General features: G+C 42.7%; 1 protein-coding gene across 2 annotated transcripts in view; it reads right to left on the reverse strand.

Annotated features, from left to right (window-relative positions):
* The window catches only part of prkcha (protein kinase C, eta, a), a 263102-nt gene that overhangs the window by 148167 nt on the left and 95397 nt on the right, over positions 1-19538 (reverse strand). For both annotated transcript variants that reach the window (XM_069916270.1, XM_069916269.1), the window contains exon 2: positions 7839-7902. In XM_069916270.1, the coding sequence (XP_069772371.1) occupies positions 7839-7902 (64 nt within the window). The remainder of the gene's footprint in view (positions 1-7838; positions 7903-19538) is intronic.

Genomic DNA, 19538 nt, shown 5'->3' on the forward strand with positions numbered 1-19538 from the left:
GCAGAGCCCACCTCGCTGACAAAAGACAAAGGAGGAAGAACCCAACACCCAACCCCAACCCACCAACTTTCCCCTGCAACCGCTGCAACCGTGTCTGCCTGTCCCGCATCGGACTTGTCAGCCACCAACGAGCCTGCAGCTGACGTGGACATTACTCCTCCATAAATCTTCGTCCGCGAAGCCAAGCCAAAGAAGAAGTCATGAAAAGAACAAATTACAGCAAAGGTGCAGGGGCAATTCTCCCGCTGTTTTCCTGTGACCAGCAGTTGACAGGATTCTGATAACTATTCAGACTCCTGCTCTGGGTGCAGTTCCTTGGTCCATGTGTTGTGGCAACAAGTTTTCATTAACGTGCTCACTTCAGTGCTCCTGGTTCTCTATTAAGATACAGAGATGCTGAAGGAACTCAGCAGGTCTCGCAGCATCCACAGGAGGTAAAGATATACATAACCTGAGCCCTTCTTCAAGCATACCTGTCGGTTATATATCTTTACCTCCTGCGGAGGCTGCTAGACCTACTGACTTCTTACAGTACTACTGTGTTTTTACTACAATCATAGCATCTGCAGACATTCATGTTTTTATTTATTAAATACATCTATGTACTCTTAACGGCAAAGGAAAACTAGCATGAAACTATAACAAATGGTGTAGTTTGTGGGTGATAAATCTCAATTGAAATGGAATAAAAAGACTGAGGAAAAAGTGTCTCTGAAATCTTATCAATTTCCTCTTTTCAGAAACTGTTGTGCATTCCTTGGCTAAAATATTCATCTATACCCTATCCAACCCTCTGAACGTTGACCTGCTCGTGGAAGTGCTGGAGGTGGTAAGTTAAGAGTTAATATGGATGTTAAAGTGAGAAAATCCAATGGTGCTGAGTTACCATATGGACATAAAATTTCTATTTTGAACAGGTGGTAAATGTATCAGGCAGGAAAGATTGAAAAGCATATGCAATCCTTGATGTGCACCTCTATCCAATCAGCAGAGCTGATAAAAAGAACTCAGATTGCATAGAATTGCCTGTGATAGGGTTTCTATTTTCTGTAAATGCAAGAAAGCAATTAATGTTGGTTATATATCTTTAGCTCCTATTGATGCTGCATGACCCACTGAGCTCCTCCAGCAGTTTTGGACTTTTTAAACTACAATCACAGCATCTGCAGACTTTCAGGTTTTACTCAATTTCAGCCTTTAAATCAACTTCTTCAAACTGTTGTTTCCGATCAATGAGATTTTGTAACTAACAGACGAAGTCACTTGCTCTGCCAAGATAAGCTAAAATGAATTTCACCATCTTGGTCTCTGAACCTTTGCTGTATTATTTACCCTTTGTGCACCTAAACAATGCAACAATCTTGTGGTAAACCAATGTTATACTGTGATTGGCTACTCCTGGTTGGACATGCCTCCAGGGACTGAACCTCTTTTGCATGTTCCCCATTCACCCTGCCATGATCATTGAAGAGGCTAGTTGCTGCTCCAGTCTATAGTCTAGTGGTTCTCAACCTTTTTCTTTCCATTCACATACCACTTTAAGTATTCCCTATGCCATAGGTGCTCTGTGTTTGGTAAGGGACTACTTAAGGTGGTATGTGGGTGAAAAGACAACGGTAGAAAACCATTGTTTTAATCGTATCTAATTGACTCATTATGTGCACGATTTTATAACTCCAAAGGAAATGGGCCAATGACAATTTTGCTCAAGCAAAATATTTCAGTAACAATTGGATCCAGAGCAGTGATTCTCAACCTTCCCTTCCCACTCACATACCACCTTAAGCAATCCCTTACGAATCACAGAGCACTAATGGCATAGGGACTACTTAAAGTAATATGTGAGTGGAAAGAAAAAGGTTGAGAACCTCTGCTAGAGTCAATAAAAGCCTATCACTTCCAACAACCTCATTCTTTTGAGGTAATTGATGGTGCATCAATTTTATTGACTATAATTTTTCTAGAAAATGGAGCAATATCTGAAACCCACGAGACTCAACATAAACGCTTGATCGTTTGACGTCCAAACACATTCAAACTCTGGCTACACTGCTTCAAGAACTTCCTGATGGTGACCACGAATGTTGTTAACATGGATGAGGACAGACTGAAGCTCTTCTTCTCACGAGTCAGACACCTGGTCTTCCCAATGATCAATTATGCCAAATTGTATGTGGAGGCCATGGGTATACAGAAGGTCCAGTAACGCAGAAGGGTGAACGAGGTCTACACAAGGCACCTCCTGCCCCAGGAAACAGTGACCTGGAGAGTCGAGCACTGAGAACCTACAGGCCATCTGCAGAATGCGGAGGGTCTCATCCAGGATGCCTATGTGGCTGGTATCCCCTCCGGATACATAAGACAGCAACTTGTGACAGATTACGTTGTGTTTGTATTGTATATAGATATGTTTTGGGGAGATAAATTGGGGTGGGATTTTTAATGAGATCACATACAAATACTTCAAAACAGAACTCATTTAAAATACTGGAGCTCTGCTCAAGCCAGACAGGGCGGCTCCTGGGGGCCTTTGCAAAATCTTTTGGGGTTGCCCAAGAGACTTCATTAATGGATTGTTGTTTTGAAAAGCACCAGATGAAAGAGATCGGAGGTGTTCAGAATTGCAGGCTGTCTCGGAGTGCAGCTTGCTGTTCTAAGAAGGTCGTGTGTTTTTTTGTAAGCAGAGAGAGTCAAACAGGCTTTTTCTCTGAGAGAGGGAGATCAGTGCTACAGTCAGCAGCAGCAGCAGCTGGGACTGGAACAGGACAAGCTGGCAAGCTTGGGGAAAACCCCATTTGGAAGATGGGTTGTGAGTGCTCAGTTCATCCTGGTCAAAGCCCTTGTGGTTCATGCAAGAGGAGAGGACTGGCTGCATAATGTTTCACTTGAAATAAGAGAGAGAAAAAAAAGGAACTCTGTGGTGACCTGAAAGAAAGAAGTCATCATCTGGAAAACCCTGATGGGGCAAGTTTCTTCAGCTGAAGTGGCTGATTACAAGGGATCAGTTTCTGTGTGTCCAGGAACAAAAAATCTCCCTCTGAAAACTGACAAGAACCTTCCTGAGTGGTAACCATTTATCTTTCAAGCACCAAAGCCTGGTGAACTTCATATATGTTGAGTTCTGTGCACAGTATAAGAATTGCCTGCAACCAGTAAACTTGGAGGAATGAGAAGTGAGCTTGGGCTGTGAATCAAAGAACTTTTCTGAACTCACATACATATGTACTTAGAATTAGAAGGGGATAAAGTTAGGTTAGTTAAGTGAATAGTGATAAGTTAAAGTGTGATCCTGTTTTCATGTTTAAAGATAATTAAAAGCAACTTTTGCTTAAGTAACCATTTGTCGGTGAATATCTATTGCTGCTGGGTTTTGGGGTCCTCTGGGCTTATAACATAATCCTGGAGCAGAAGGTACTTGACCCACAGAGACGCTAGTGGTGACCTTCCACTATCTTTGGACAGGAGATCATCCCAAACTGTGAGCAACTGGTCACAGGCATCATCACCCTCCTCTAGCAATCTGACCTCGACCTCCATGGTAGGTGATCACCTCAAAATGCTACTTCTGTGGGCAGGGCAAGCACCCTAGGAAACGCTAAGGAGGTGGTATGCGCTAGGTGTGGGGGGACAAAATAACATTATGCAAAAGTCTGCCAATCTATACTGCCTGCGAAACCTAGCACTGCTGCCTTCAGACAGCCATCACCCTGGGCAGCACAATCGGCACCATGTCCTCTGTGGACCAACGACACCATCTGCGAGTCTTGGGGGGCCACCATTTTGGACCACGCAGCCAGCGCTATTTTCTCGGACGGGCCTGCAGCACCATGTGGGGGGGGGGGGGGAGAAAAGCAAAGGCAGCCATCTTGGGAACTCAGGCCCTCATCGGCCTTGGACAGCAAATCTATATTGGCCTCCATCACCCTGAACCAAAAGGAACCATACAAACTCTCCAGAAACACAATGAACGTCCAGATAAATGGGCGCGCAATGGACAGATTGTTTGATAACAAGAGTATGGAAAGCTTTATCCACCCTCATACCGCTAAGCACCTATCCCTCAAAGTACGGCCATTCAACCATAAGATATCACTCACATTCAAATCCCATACAGCAGGCGTTGACGGATCCTCTGTAGTGACTTTGACCATGGGAGGCACAGTTTAAAAACTCTTTAGGCTCATCATGCGGCAGCTCTGTGACCCCCTTGCTACTGGGGGTTGGACTTTGTTACATTGGAGTTCAATAGGCCCCATCCCCCCTCGCCATTTGCAATGAGCAATTCCTAGACAACTTCTGCGCATGGCTCTCAAGCCTCAAGGTCACTGCTCCGTCGCTATTTGCGAACAAACCTCACCCCCCCACCACCCGATTGCAAGCCAGTATCCACCAGGAGCAGACAATACTACGCTGCAGACAAGGCATTCATCAAGTCAGAGGTTCCGTGTTTGTCGGACGAGGGCATCATTGAGGTCAGCAATAGTCCCTGGAGGGCTCAGGTGGTCATAGTAAAGAAGGGGGAAAGGAACAGAACGGTCATAGATTGCAGCCAGACCATTAACCGGTGCACTTGGCTCAAAGTGTACTCTCTTCCCTGCATATCTGATATGGTTAATCAGATTGTGGAATATTGTATATTCTTCACAATTCATCTGAAGTCAGCTTATCCTGATCTGCCCAGAGGACTGCCAGTATACTATATTCGAGGCGGATGGTCATCTCTACCACTTCCTCCCGATGGGGTCTCCGTTTTCCAGTGGGAGATGGACCGTATGGTGGACCACGATAAACTGCAGACCACCTTCTCATACCTCAATAATGTGACCATCTGCAGCCATGACCTGCAGGACCACGATGCCAATCTTCAAAAATTCCTCCAGGCCACAAAATTCCAGAACCTTCCTTATAACATGGTGAAATATGTGTTCCGGTCAACCCGACTGGCCATTCTCAGCTGCATGATCGAAAACAAAGTCATTGGTCCCACCCCAATAGCATGTACCCTCTACTGGAGCTACCCCTTCCCCATACCCTCAGAGCTTTAAAGAGATGCCGGAGTTTCTTCTCGGACTACGCTCAATGGGTCCTCAACTATGCGAACAAGGCTCACCCATCGGTCGGCATACACCCGTGCAGCTTTTGGCTACATTAAGGGCGACATTGCAAAGGCAGCGATGCATGCCATAGATGTGTCCACACTGTTCCAGGTGAAAAGCAACACATCTGATTTTGCCCTGGCTGCCACACTCAACCAAGAGGGTAGACCCATTGCCTTCTTCTCATGCAGTCACCATTCCTCAGTTGAAAAGGAGGACCAAACCATCGCAGAGGCAGTATGCAACTGGAGTTACTACCTTGCGGGCAAAAGATTCACCCTCCTCACGGACCAGCGGGCGGTTGCCCTTCATGTTCAATAATAAGCAGAGGGGTAAAATCAAGAATGATAAAATTCTCAGGTGGAGAATCAAACCATCCACCTATAATTAAGATATCCTATACTGACCTGTCAAACTTAATGAGCCCTCAGACGCCCTATCCCACAGACTTGTGTCAGTATCCAAATGGACAAATTGCAGACCCTCAACAACAACCTCTACCACTCCAGAGTGACTATGTTCTTCCATTTCATCAGAAGAATGACTAAATCTGCCAGGTCTGTGCTGAGTGCAAACTGCACTTCTACCATCCCGACAAGGTGCACCTGAAAGCTACCCACCCTTTTGGGTGCCTGAGCATCAACTTCAAGGAGCCACTCACTTCGTCGAATTGGAGCATCTATTTGCTTACCATCATCGATGAATACTCTCACTTCCCTTTTGCCATCCCCTGCCCGGATGTGACCACGGCTACAGTCATCAAGGCTCTCCACAATGTCTTCATGCTCTTTGGGTACCCCTGCTTCATCCACAGCAACCGGAGGACCTCATTCATGAGGGACAAGCTGCAGCGGTACCTGGTGGCCAGGCGCATCGCCATGAGTGAGGACCAAAAGCTACAATTCCAGAGGGAATGAGCAATTGGAAAGGGAGAATACCACGGTCTGAAAAACCAAACTCCTGGAACTAAGGTCATGCGGCCTCCCCCTTTCCCACTGGCAAGAGGTCCTCTCAGATGCACTCCACATGTCTTATGTACAGCCACTAACAACACGCCTCATGAAGGTATGTTTGTCTTCCCTAGGAAAACAATGTCAGAGACTACACTGCCTGCCTGGCTGGCCTCCCTGGGACCGGTCCTGGATCTGAAGCACACCAGGAAATCTAAGACTAACCCACTGGTTGAGAGAGTCTATCTCCTCCACGCAAACCCCCCAGTGTGCCTATGTGGCCTTCCCTGATGGGCACGAGGACATGGTCTCAATCCGGGATTTGGCACCATCAACCAACGACAGACACTTTCCCCCATTGCCATCTTGGGGGTCCCTGAACCTGCTGCCAACCACACTCCACCCCCAGCAACTGTTGTCACCCATGATGCACCAGCACCACAATCCTTCATCCCTTCACTTGCCCCATCCCCCAGGGAACTGTAAAAGGTGACGAAAGACCGAGCCCACAGGCTGCTTAAGGCGCCACAGCTGCACCTTAATTATTACCATGTTGTTTGCTGCAGCAGGGGAGACCCCCTGACAGACCTGACCTGTAAAATATATATATGTATATATATTTGCTTTATTTTCTCTTTTTTCTCACCCTGCAGGATTTTTCTTAAAAAGGAAGGGTGAATGTGGTAAACCACTGTTATACTGTGATTGGCTACTGCTGGCTGGACACGCCTCCCAAGACCAATCCTACCCATAACCCCTTTGCATGCTCCCCATTCTCCCTGCCATGATCAGTTGATGAGGTTGGTTGCTGCGGCAATCAATAGTCAATAAAAGCCTATCAATTTCAGTCTTTTGTGGTAATTTAAAGTGCATCAAATCTTTTAACTATTTGCTCTGGTGAAGCTTTCCAAATTCCAACAATTCTTTCCCCTCACACTCTTGTGCATTTAAATTTATGGTTCATGTCACTCACCCTTTACTGCCCGTATCAATGAATGAAATTGACCATCCCAAAAGTGTACTTTCTTCTAGCTTTACCATTTCAATCAAAATATCTTCAAGTACCATAAAATAAAGTTTATCATACTTCAAAGTGTCCTTTCAGTAGTGAACTGTAGTCTACGTTCATTTCATTGAAGAGGAGACTTAAGCCATCTGGGAACAACATACAAAATGCTGGAGGAACTTAGCAGATTAGGCAGCTTCTATGTGAGGCAAAAGATGTCAACGTTTATGGGCTTCATCAGGACTGCTCTGAGCAGCCAAAGACTGTTCTTGCATTCCAGTTCCTTTAATAGCTAGCTTCCCTTTCCATTAAAGCAACACACACACACACACACACACACACACACACACACACACACACACACACACACACACACACATCCTCTGAATTTAGAACAATACTGAACAAGTTTCGTGTAAAATATGATCTTTCTATTTTTCAGCCAAAAACTCATGGAGGAAATAAGACGAGGAATTTCAGCCATCAGTGAAATAATTGTGAGCAGAATTTGATCATGGAAAATCTTGTATTTTTAAACTGATATAAGATTGTCTAAGGTTTATGGGCCAACAAATGATAAGACTAACCCACTGGCCAACAAACACGACACTTTGATGTTTCCAGTAATCACCAACATTCAACATTCATCATCTTCTACGAGAGTAAATTGATTGCCATGTAATAAAATACAATCTTCACAGAAGTGGATGACTCAACAAACATAGCATAACATGACAAAATAGTTGCTTAAATGACAAGAAGGGAGGGGAAGAGATTGGTTCTTACCTTCATAAGTCACTTCCTTCATGTCTATCACGATGTAAATCTTACCCTCAGGTTCCAAATCAACCTGTCAAAAAGAATGCATAAAATATGAGGACATACAAGAAACAAAATAACTTCAATCATATCTAAACTGCCACTTCACCTTGACAACAGCCAAATCACAGCAAAATACTACAACTGCTGGGAATCAACAAAATTGTGGATTCTCCATTTTTATTTCAGATTTTCAGCTTATGTCGGTCAGGCAGCATCAATGGAGAGAGAAGCAGAGTTAATGTTTGAGGTCAATGATCGTTTCCCCAGGTGTCTTGTTGAAAACTATGCAGGATGATTATGGATGCTAGTCTCGAGAAGGGCAAGGGAAAGGAGAGCCCTTATTCTGGGTGGAAGGAGGACGTTAGGGAGTGGACATGAGAAAATGAAAGAGCCATGTTCTTTGTGTCATGGTGGAGCAGAAATGAAAGAATGTAATGGAATTCATATAGGAAACACGATGAAAGGAAGTGAAATTTGGCCTGCAGTGGATTGCAGTGAATTTTAACAACCAGAAACATGAACTCAGTTGGTCTACATATACTGCCCGATTTGCCGAGTATTTCTGCTTTTATTTTTGCACATAATAAGAGATTGCTAAGATCAAGTTAGGTGATGCCCTAAAGTCACTGTAACTGCAGTGGAAAGTGGAACAAGTCAAAGGGGGCAGTGTGAGCAACAGAGAATTATCTAAAGGATCCCTCTCTCTCATCTCCTTCCATTACAAGTATACTGTATGTACACTTTCCATGATATACACCAGTCAGCTTCTCAGACACACTCCAATTAAAACAATTGCATAAATTAATAACTCTTTTACAAAAGAATTTTTAATTGTTTCCCTCATTCATTAAAATAGATTTCTGGTATCACCAATATTCTGACAACCAGGAGAAGAAAGGTTAAGTTTCCAGAGAGTTCTTTTGATTCCTGCCTTGGCAATGTAGCCCAGAAAATGAATGCGAACTCTATGTCATTCTTCTGGAGTTCCTAGAATAGTGTTGCCAAAGTTATTGTAAGTGAACAGGAAAATCTGGCTTTCCTATTATTTTCTTCTTTTTAGTCTCCTGTCTCTGATCTCATCTGTTGACCTTTGGTCCACAATCCCACAATATTTCTCAGGACCATATTCCCCAGAGTCTCTTTTCCCTTTTCATCTCATACGTATTCAATGTAATGCACTTGTTGGACAATTTCAATAATTTAGGAATTCCTCAACTAATCTGAAGCAGTAAGAAAATGATTGTTTCAAATATTTTTTGATCTTCTCCAGTCCATTTTTCAGTTACATAATTTAAGATTATCCTGGTTTTAGAACAAGAGAGTGAGAAAGATGGGACTTTTTCTTTCCCTTGATGAATGCATGCAACAGTTAATTCAGGTGCAGGGTTTGTATCCAATATATGCTGTCCTGTGGATGTGTGTGTGTGTGCATGCATAAATGTGTGTGTGTGTCACGTGAGGATCAAGAGAAAGAAAGACAGAAACTTAAGGCAACTGTGAATAGGTTGGGTTGCGGAACTGAAACTGCTGGATACACATTCAAGATTGAGAACATGACACATAAAAGTTGAGTCAGCAAATTGATTTACCATGACATCATAGTAAAATGTTTCCTCAGCATTAATAACAAGCAGATTAAGAGTTTTATAGATTTACACACATTCTGAAAAATATTTTCAGTCTTAACATGATCTCCCTTTGTTATGAGCCCAAAGGACCCCAAAACCCAGCAGCAATAGACATTCACCAAGACAAATGGCTTTCAAAAGTTATTTTTAATCAACTTCAAACATGAAAATAGAATCAAACTTTAACTTAAATCTATACTCTATAACAACCCAAATTACCCCCTTCTAAGTCTAAGCGCATGTGTATGTAATGTGTGTGTGTAAATTCAAGAAAAGTTCTTTGGTTCATATTTCAATCTCACTTCTCCTCCTTCTTCCAAGTTCTCTGCTTGCAGGCAATCCCCATACTGTGCACAGAATTTAACATGTATAAAGTTCACCAGGCTTGGTGCTTGAAAGGTAAATGTTTACCACTCAGGAAGGTTCTTGTAGGGTTTGCAGAGAGATATTTGTTGCTCCAGGATTTCCACAACTGAGGTGCCACCACTAGTCACCTCAGGGTCTCGCTGATGAAACTTGCCTTCTAGATGATAACCTCTTTCTTCAAGCTACCACAGAGTTCCATTCCTTCCTCTATTTCAAGAGAAACATCAGACAGATAGCACTTCCAGCCATCTACTGCTCTGGAACTTTCTTTCATCAGTTTTCCCTGGATTGCACTTTTCAGTTACTTGTCAGTGTCCTACACACTGTCTGACTGACTGAGCTGTTAACTCCTCTCTCTCTCTCTCTCTTCCAACTGAAACTCCAAAGAGAGCATGTGACTCATGTCTTGCAAAACTCCCACCTTCTCCAGCAAACAACAGGAGTTCTTTCTTCTGCTCCATCTGTTGTTATCTTAGGTAAACAATCCAGAATTGTCCTTTCTGTGAGCACTTGGCAGAAAGGGTACTGATAGACAGCATGACTCCAGCAAAACAAGGGTCAAGCATTTTATGTTGTCAGTTCAATTAACACCTATTTGTGAAAGGTGTTTACATTCTCCAAGAGATCCTGCAATGTGAATTCTTCAGTCTTTCAAATAAGATCTGTTTTAAATTGTGTGTATGTATGTGACCTACTCTAAATCTTATAAATTCTCCCCAAATAGTAATATTGTTACACCTTTAATGAATGGATGAATAATTAGGGCAGCCATGAATGCAGGTGTGGCGATCATAGTGTGGATTACATTGACCCATGTCAGATCATAGTGTGGATTACATTGACCCATGTCAGTAACCAAATATATTGTAGTTAACAACTGAAAGCCAGCTGAAGAGATGTGCTGTTGTAACTGGAGTAGATGCTGAGAAGCATTTTGTAAATGATTATAATAGGATGTACAGAAGAATGGGACCATATGGATGACAGCAGGTCCTGTGAGCTCCTTATATTGTATTGGAAGTCCTAAGGCCAGAAGTGGACAGAAAGAGGAACATTCTCTATTATGAAGGTCAAGAGATATTTCAGGCTGCAGTCCCAGACAGGTCAGATCAAAGGAGTTCTGATGGCCCTTCTGCTTGTTTCAAGTAAACAGGACAACATTGGTTGTAAAATGCGATTCTCAAAGCCTCATTGACCTCCACCACCCAGGCCATGCTCTCTTCACTATGCTACCATCGGGAAAAAGGTACAGGAGCCTGAAGACGAGCGCTCAATGGCACAAGGACAGTTTCTTCCCCGCTGCCATCAGATTCCTGAATGATCAATGAGCCAAACACAATTTCTTTGACTTTTTGTGCACTACTTTAATTTATTTTTGTTAGGTGGTTTATAAGAATGTTTGCACCATGATGCTGCCGCTAAATAATTAATTTTGTGACTTGTTCATGACAATAGATTCTGATCAAACCAATCTTATCAGATTCCGTCAACCGAATGACAGGACTCAACTGAACTGCCATGTCCTCAGTTTGAGCTCACATGTTCCTGTTTGAAATGCAAACACCAAAGGGACTGGAGCACATTCGTGAAATGAATCGTACCACATCAATTTGAATTACATATAATGACTGTACCCTATCCCCCGTTCATTTGTAAGTTTATGAAAACAAAGTGGCAAACCAATGATTTCCTTCATTAATGACATGTAACAGCAAAGAATTGAATTGGCCTTTCTACGCTACCTAACAATCTTCACTAAGTAATTTGCTTCATCCCATCTTTCTCAGATGCTGACTAGTGATTGCACAAAAAGAAAAGGTACTTATCCATTTCAGTGTTGGGAGTCGTAACCGGACTAATAAATGCTGAGATGATTCGGTGGCATTTTCCCTTTCTTCTAATTACTAAAATAAATATAGCATGAATACAACATAAACTATTTGATACAAATGTCAAGTATAAAATATAAAATATTTATATAAAAAGTATAAAATATCGTGTTATATGGCGAGCTCTCCACTGGCCACCGTGACAGAGGTGCACCAAAGAAGAGGTACAAGGACTGCCTAAAGAAATTTCTTGGTGCCTGCCACATTGACCACCGCCAGTGGGCTGATATCGCCTCAAACCGTGCATCTTGGCGCCTCACAGTTCGGCGGGCAGCAACCTCCTTTGAAGAAGACCGCAGACCTCACTGACAAAAGGCAAAGGAGGAAAAACCCAACACCCAACCCCAACCAACAAATTTTCCCCTGCAACCGCTGCAATCGTGTCTGCCTGTCCCGCATCGGACTTGTCAGCCACAATTGAGCCTGCAGCTGACGTGGACTTTTACCCCCTCCATAAATCTTCGTCCGCGAAGCCAAGCCAAAAATTATAAAATGGCATTGTCACTTATTCCATTTTTAAATTCAAGTCTAATGAAATTGTCTAGCTTCCCATGGAAAAAAACAAAGTGCAGCTATCATTCGAGACAAAAAGTTGTGAGGTAATTCAGAGGTATCATGTTTGGTGTCGATATCATGAGTCAAAGGGCCTGTTCCTGTTCTATGTTCCAATGAGAGAAGATTTCATTGAAACATACAATAGTCTTAAAGGACTTGAGAAAATTATTCCTCTGGCCGAGGGTTAGAAACTTAGAAAACATAGAAGATAGGAGCAGGAGTAGGTCATTCGACCCTTCGAGCCTGCTCCGCTATTCAACGAGATCACGGCTGATATTAAAGTTCAGTACCCCGTCCCCGCCTCCTCTCCATAACCTTTAATACCCTCATACTGAGGCAATTCAGAGGCCGAAGTCATTGGAGAATATTCTCTCATTGCATTTGGGATGAATAAAACAATAAAGAAGGATTTCTAAAAATTCAACCTCTACAGATGTTTTAGTGTACCATCAAAATGGAAAACTTATGCTCTTTCAACTTTTTAATGAACCTTTTACTTGCTCCATTTTGACACTAGATTTTACATCTCTCATATAGGAAGTCACAAATGGAGAAGGCTCAGGTGAAGCTGGTGCAGTCTGTATGCTTTTTGTTAAGTACAGAAAAATCCATGGTATCCAGCACCTTTGAGGATTGGAGGCTGCCAATAAGTATATTTTCCAGTTGCCTGTGACTTACTCTTACAAGGCCTAACTGATGCACCTGCATTAAGAATAAACAGTTTTAAAAACAAAAGATAAAAAAAATACTGTACTTACACTTAACAAACTTCACTTGCATGAATATTATTCAGTCACAGTATTTGAAAACATTTAACTGTCGCTGCACCTGCAGGTTATTCCCCCTTCAAAGAGCCACTCGAAAGATGAACAATTACATTTCCCCCCCTCCCCCACCCTTCAGCAAGTTTACAGATAAAGCCTCTGATATGAAGACACTTTAAGACAGTCATCTCAACGGCGAGCAGCATCAACCTGCTCCTCATCCTGGCCATTTCACACAACTTTATTCAAACAGCTGTTATGAGCAAAGCACAACCAAGGCACTCCACTAGCTGAAGATTTGCTCCCATCTTCACCGAAGGTTTGTGTGTTACTTCAGAGAACATTTATTTTTATAATTTTACATATTTACCTATTTTTACCTATTATTTTATTCTTATTTATTTTAATTTTTAACAATTATTTTCAAAGTTTTTTTTTGCTGGTTGCTTAAATTCAGGATTCCAGGGGTTTTGCTGTATTCATTCGAAAGGAGGAAACGTTACTCTTTAATTAGCATGCTAATTATTGTGGTTTCTCTTCATTACTGAGGTGTTGTAGCCGTCTGCTACAAAGAAACACACACATGCAGTGTGGGAGGTTAAGCTCTGACTTTATTAAGGCTAGAAATGCTCCTTTTATATAGTTGGAGTTCCTGCCGTTTGGTTGATTGGCTGACATCAGCCGCATGAATAATAAAAACGGGATTCCCGCCCGCGGGAACATTCTTGCATCGGAATACCCTTCTTCCCTAGCCTGGTGTTGCTCTGTTAACCAGGCAGCCTGGCTAGCGCCATTTTAAGGCTGCTGGTCTTCTACTGCCCCAGCTTCTAACCGCATGGGTTCGCTATGCTAGGGATCGTGTTAGTGAGTTATGCCACTGTTTATTACTGTGCGTTGTGCCGGCCTGATCTCCACGGTTGCGGACCACCACATTGTGACATCTTCAGTGGCCCGAGCACTCATTAATGTCGTGATCTTGTCTAATGGTGCAAGTTTTAACAATGTTGTATTATATTTTCACCCATGAACAATGCTAATATTCAGTGAGCAACTCTGAAATATATAAACACATAGTTCAATGAGTTTACAGAAATGAGGTCTACAGAATAAGTTCTATTTGTACATTAAGATGATGCAGCGATATGAATTAGTGGGCTTCATGTTCATGTTTTCTTTTAACATTAAGGAACCCATCAAGTCTATGTCAACTCTAACAGCAAATCCATCACTTCCTCCACATTCTCCCATGACCTATTCTCTCACACACATCCATCAACTGCACTCTGGTTCTCCTTTCAGCCACCTATACCAGAAGTAATTTTCAATGGAAAATTAACCTAAGAACCTGTGAGAGGAAACCAGAGCATATAGGTGAAACCCACAATCACAGGAGAATGTGCAGATTCTACACAGGCAGAGGTTGAGATCAAATTACTGGAATGATAAAGCAGCAGGCCTACCTGCTGCATTACTTGCAGTACACAAAATTCTGGTTAAACTTAGGAGGTAATGAAGCATCCATGGAAAACAATAGGCTATTGGTGGTTTGGGATAGAGACCTTCTTCAGGTGTGCAGTCTTCTCAACATCAGCGAGACTGGAAGCAGACGAGGAGGTTATTTCATTGAGCACCTTCGCTACATTCACTGCAATAGAAGGGACCCCCCAGCAGCCAACCACTTTAATTCCACACACCAGGTCTGTCCATGGCCTCATGTACTGCCACAATGAGGCAATCCACAAACAGTACAAACACATTATTTTCTGTCTCGACCATCTCCAGACAGTTTGTATCAATATAGACCTCAAATTTCTGTCAAATCTCTTCCTGCTTTCGCTTTCCCTACCCCTGTCTCCCTACCCCTTCACTTTCTTCTCTTATCAGAGTTGCTCTTCTTTTCCTCAGCCTTCTTCCCCATCACTTCTCAGCCTCTTTCTCTTCTAATCCTCTCAGCTACACCCATCCATTACCTCTTGCCTCTTAGCTGTGCTCCTCCTCCTTCCCACCCCCTCCTTTTTATTCAGGCATGTACCTTCTTTTCTCTAGATTCCTGACAAAAGGCTCGACGTGAATTCTTGGTTTGCTATGGGCGCTGTGTGACCTGTTTAATTTTTGCTTAATGCACAGATGGCAAAGTTGAGAGGGTTAGAAGAGAAAGAATCTGATAAGTGACAGGGGGAGAGGGCGAAGAAGGGAAGCTCTCTGAAAGGAGAAAAGGAAAAGGGCAGGGAGCTGGAGGAAAGGAGACAGAGGGGTATGGAAAGAGAAAGACTGGGGAGGGGGGTTTAATGGAGATTTGAGGTCAATACTAATGGAGACTGTTGAGTTTTGGGTGGCCTCAATTCAGCAATACTTGAGACCATGGCAGACATTTTCACGTTGGAATGGTGTGTGGAATCAAAAATTTAATTAAATAAAAATTTAGACATACAGCACGGGTAATAGGCCATTTTGGCCCAATTTACACCCAATTAAACTATACCCCCGGCACGTTTCGAATAGTGGGAGGAAACCGAAGTCCCCGAGGAAAACCCACACAAACACGGGGAGAACGTACAAACTCCTTACAGACAGCACAGGATTTGAACCCAGTCCCAATCGCTGATGCTGTAAAGGTGTTGCGCTAAACACTATACCAATGGTAAAAGAAAATTAAAGTGGCTGGCCACTGTGAGAACCCTGTTATTGCAGCAGAAAGTGCAAAGGTGCTCAATGAAATATCTCCCATTCTGAAGGCAGCACCAATGTAGTCATCAATATACCGGAAAATGAGTTGAGTAGCCCTGTCTGCGCTGGTTTGCAGCACAAATTGCTCTAAATAGCAAATGAAAATTCAGGCAGAGCTGGGACCCAGAGGAGTACTCTTTGAGAGCAAGTACACATTCCTCCAGCCAGAGGTGGGTGGTAGTAGAAGGGGACTAGTTAGGTCTGTTAATAATAAGGGAGAAGCAGAGAACTTTGCGGCTTTCTTAAGAAGGATAGCAAGTATAGGGACTCGTTGTCTATGATTAAAATCAGGTGGTCCAGGACAGGAACGTAAAGCTGTCAACGTGATGGAGAGCATGTGAGATGTCCTGAATATAGGTGGGAAGAGTCTGGACCTCAGCGGGTAGGGGTAGAAAAAAAAATGGAGCTGAGGTATGATGCAGTGGGGCGGGAGCACGTAGAAACAATGGGACTAACAGACCAGTTGGGTTTGTGGATTTTGGGAAGGAAGAAAAGCTGGGCAGTGGGGTCAGGTGGGAAACAATGAGGTTAGAGGCTGGGGAAGGGAGATTACCGGAAGGGATAAAGTCAGTGATGGTGAAGGCGACTGTGTCCTGATACTTCTTGGTGGGGGCCTGTTCAAGGAGCAAGAGGAATTGTCTGAGAGCTGTCATCTGGCCTTGGCAAGGCAGAGATCGGTGCGCCAGACTATCACAACACCATCTGCTCAAGGGGTATTTAAGAGGAGGAGTCTCAGAGCTGTCATCTGAAGTAAATTGAACTGGTCTCAGCAGTTTCCAAGCAGATGGCATCGATACTAACCTCCAATTTCCAGTAACCCCCCCTCTTGCCATTTTCTCACTTTCCCTCATCCCTCTAACATCCTTCCTCTCACGCCCCAGCCTCTTCCCTTCCTTGCTCCTATCTGAGAGCATCTTTCTCAGCCCTCCCCCCCAATCATCCCTCAGCTCCTTTTTCCTCTTCATCTTCCCACTTGTATCTACCTATTACTTGCTAGCTTGTTCTTCTTCTCCTTCCCCATCCCCACCTTCCCCTGATTTTAAGCATGCATAAGGAAGGGCTCCGGTAAAGCGTTGACTGCCTATTGCTTTCCATTGATGCTGCATGACCTGCTGAGTTTTTCTAGCACTGGTGAGCAGCACTGGAACCCAGCGTCTACAGATTTCCTGTTTAGCTGGTGTGTTACGATAATCGTGTGAAGTAGACAACCTTGATGGTCTATTTCATTTGGTGAATTCCAGTACTATCAATTCTACAGAAGCAACATGGTTCTCTTCCATTTTAACACAACTATTGCAATTGTACATTTACTGTTTGCAAGCTGATTAATTGCGGAGAAGCTGACAGATCAATCATGTGCTAATCCTCTGGCTGTTGGGTATATTTACATTATATGGAATGTTCATCCATCATAACTGTAAATGCAACAATTAGAGATTTGTTTTTCTAAAAGCCTATGTCTGGTCTTGATTATAGATTTTCTAGCATTGTAGCCCCTGGGTTCAGTCTGCATTTATTAAATTTATAATGGTATTAAAACAAGATTTGATTTTAATAGTATGAAAAGTGTACTTGAGCTGCTTTTTATTGGACAGTATATTTTTCTAATTAAATTTGATCTCACTAATGGATTCAGTAACTGTCCCAAAAGCAGAGAGTGTACGCTGGACATCTGGTTGTGATCAATAACACACTCAGTTCAATCCCTGCAGGACATCAGTGATCTCAGCCCATGCAGCACAGGGTAATGAATGCCTGAAGTGCCAACGCATTAGGATTCATGCTCCTCAACAATACTACACCAAGCATCAAGTTCCAGTCTAACAACCTGATGGCAGGAACATCCAAGATTCATACACTCGGGCTCGGTGCCAGAGATTGATCTTTGCCCACTAACAGCACCAATATTTTTTTTTAAAAAAAAGAAATACTAGCTTTGGAGGCTCTTCAGATTGATTCCAGAGTTGAGGAGAGATCGAGTCGCCTGGGACTGTATTTGCTGGAATTCAGAAGAATTGGAGGGGCTCTTATAAAAACATACAAAATGATGAAAGAGATATATAGTACAAGATAATGGCAGGAAAGTTGCTTCCACTGGTAGATGAGAGTAAAACTAGGGGACCTTGCTTCAAGATTCAGTGGAGCTGATTTAGGATGGAGATGAAGAACTGTTTTTCCCTGGAGAGTAGCGAATCTGTGGAATCTCTGCCCAAGGAATTGGTAGAGGCTGCCTTATTAAATACATGTAAGACACAGTTAGATTTTTGCATGCAGGAGAATTAAGGCTTCAAGTTCAACTTTATTGTCAGAGTGCATGTATGTCATCACATGCAAACCTTAGATTCTTTTTCTTATGGGCCAGGCAGAATTTATTGAGTACAGTTTATAAGTAGAAATTCTGCCTGGCCCACAAGAAAAAGATAAGTATACAGAAGAGACATTTAAACTAAGAAATAAATGCAAACAACTGACTGTGTAAGTACAGAAAAAATATTTAGTAATAAGTAAAGTGCAAAGTGAGAGTACTTAAACAAGTCTTTGATTGATTCTGTTCAGGTATTTGATGGTGGTTCATGGATAAAAGGCTGGTATGTGGAGCTGAGTCCATGGCCACATCAGCCATAATCTTATTAAATGGCAAAGCAAGCACAGTGGCACATATGACCGACTCCTGCTCCTAATTCCTCTGTTTGAGGGATGAAGGGAAGGAGGAAATGGAAGAGGCAAAAGTAACTGGAGTCAAACACTATCTCTCAATGTCCAGCATTCCACAAGTCCTTCACTTGCACGGAACTCAAATCAAATGCAGCATCTGCTTTTTGCAATTAGAAAATTATATGTGCATTTGTAATAAAAGCGGCTCTCAAAACAGGTCAGACTTTAAACCCCAAATGAATGCTATTCTCAAATCTGTGTCAAAGGGTGGGGTGAGTGTCATCATTGATGATCATCAGTGGTGTCTGATCACCACTGGTCTATCTGTAGGTAAGTCACTCCATCAAAAAGTCAACTCATTTTGTGTTTCACTCACTTTGCACTGTACTGTGAGTTTGGAAGCTGCTATCTAATTGCCATTTTTTTCCTTATGAATGGTCATTGAGAAAACCTGCAATAAAACAGCTGGCAGTAAAATTCCTGGCTGTTTCAAATCACTCGTGCATGTCACAAATCTGGAGCCATTTTACAGCCTTTGCATGAAGCTTAATCTGTCGAATGCTTTCCATCCACAGATTAATATTACAAACTCATTAAACCATTGCACAGTTTGGCCATTTGGATTTCAATAGAACCCACATCATAATGCAGTCCCCGTGCTTAAATTGCCGACTTGTTGTTTGAACATTCCCATCCAAATTCTGGGGTAAACCACAGGCTTCCCCAACTAACAAAGGAATTAAAGCAATTGACCTTGAATACCACCACAAATCTCTTAGTTCTGGCTAAACCAGTGAACAAGAAGAGTTCTCAGTAATGAAATAGTCAATTCAGAACCTCAACTGAGCTGTGAGCCCTGACACTTGCTATTTCAAAAATTACCCACTTTAAGCTCACCAGCCCTCCACCAGAATCCATCTCCTGTTGGAATGGTCATTTCTCACCCCACAGACGTGACTATTTTTAACTTCTTAATGCAGGTCAACACATCCAAACCTGTACTGCCTAGATCCTATTACAGAGAAGGAAATGTATGAACATCACCCATATTTTGTTGGCTCTCAGACCACCAATATCACA

This window comes from Narcine bancroftii, chromosome 2 (assembly GCF_036971445.1).
Source record: "Narcine bancroftii isolate sNarBan1 chromosome 2, sNarBan1.hap1, whole genome shotgun sequence".
NCBI lineage: Eukaryota > Metazoa > Chordata > Chondrichthyes > Torpediniformes > Narcinidae > Narcine > Narcine bancroftii.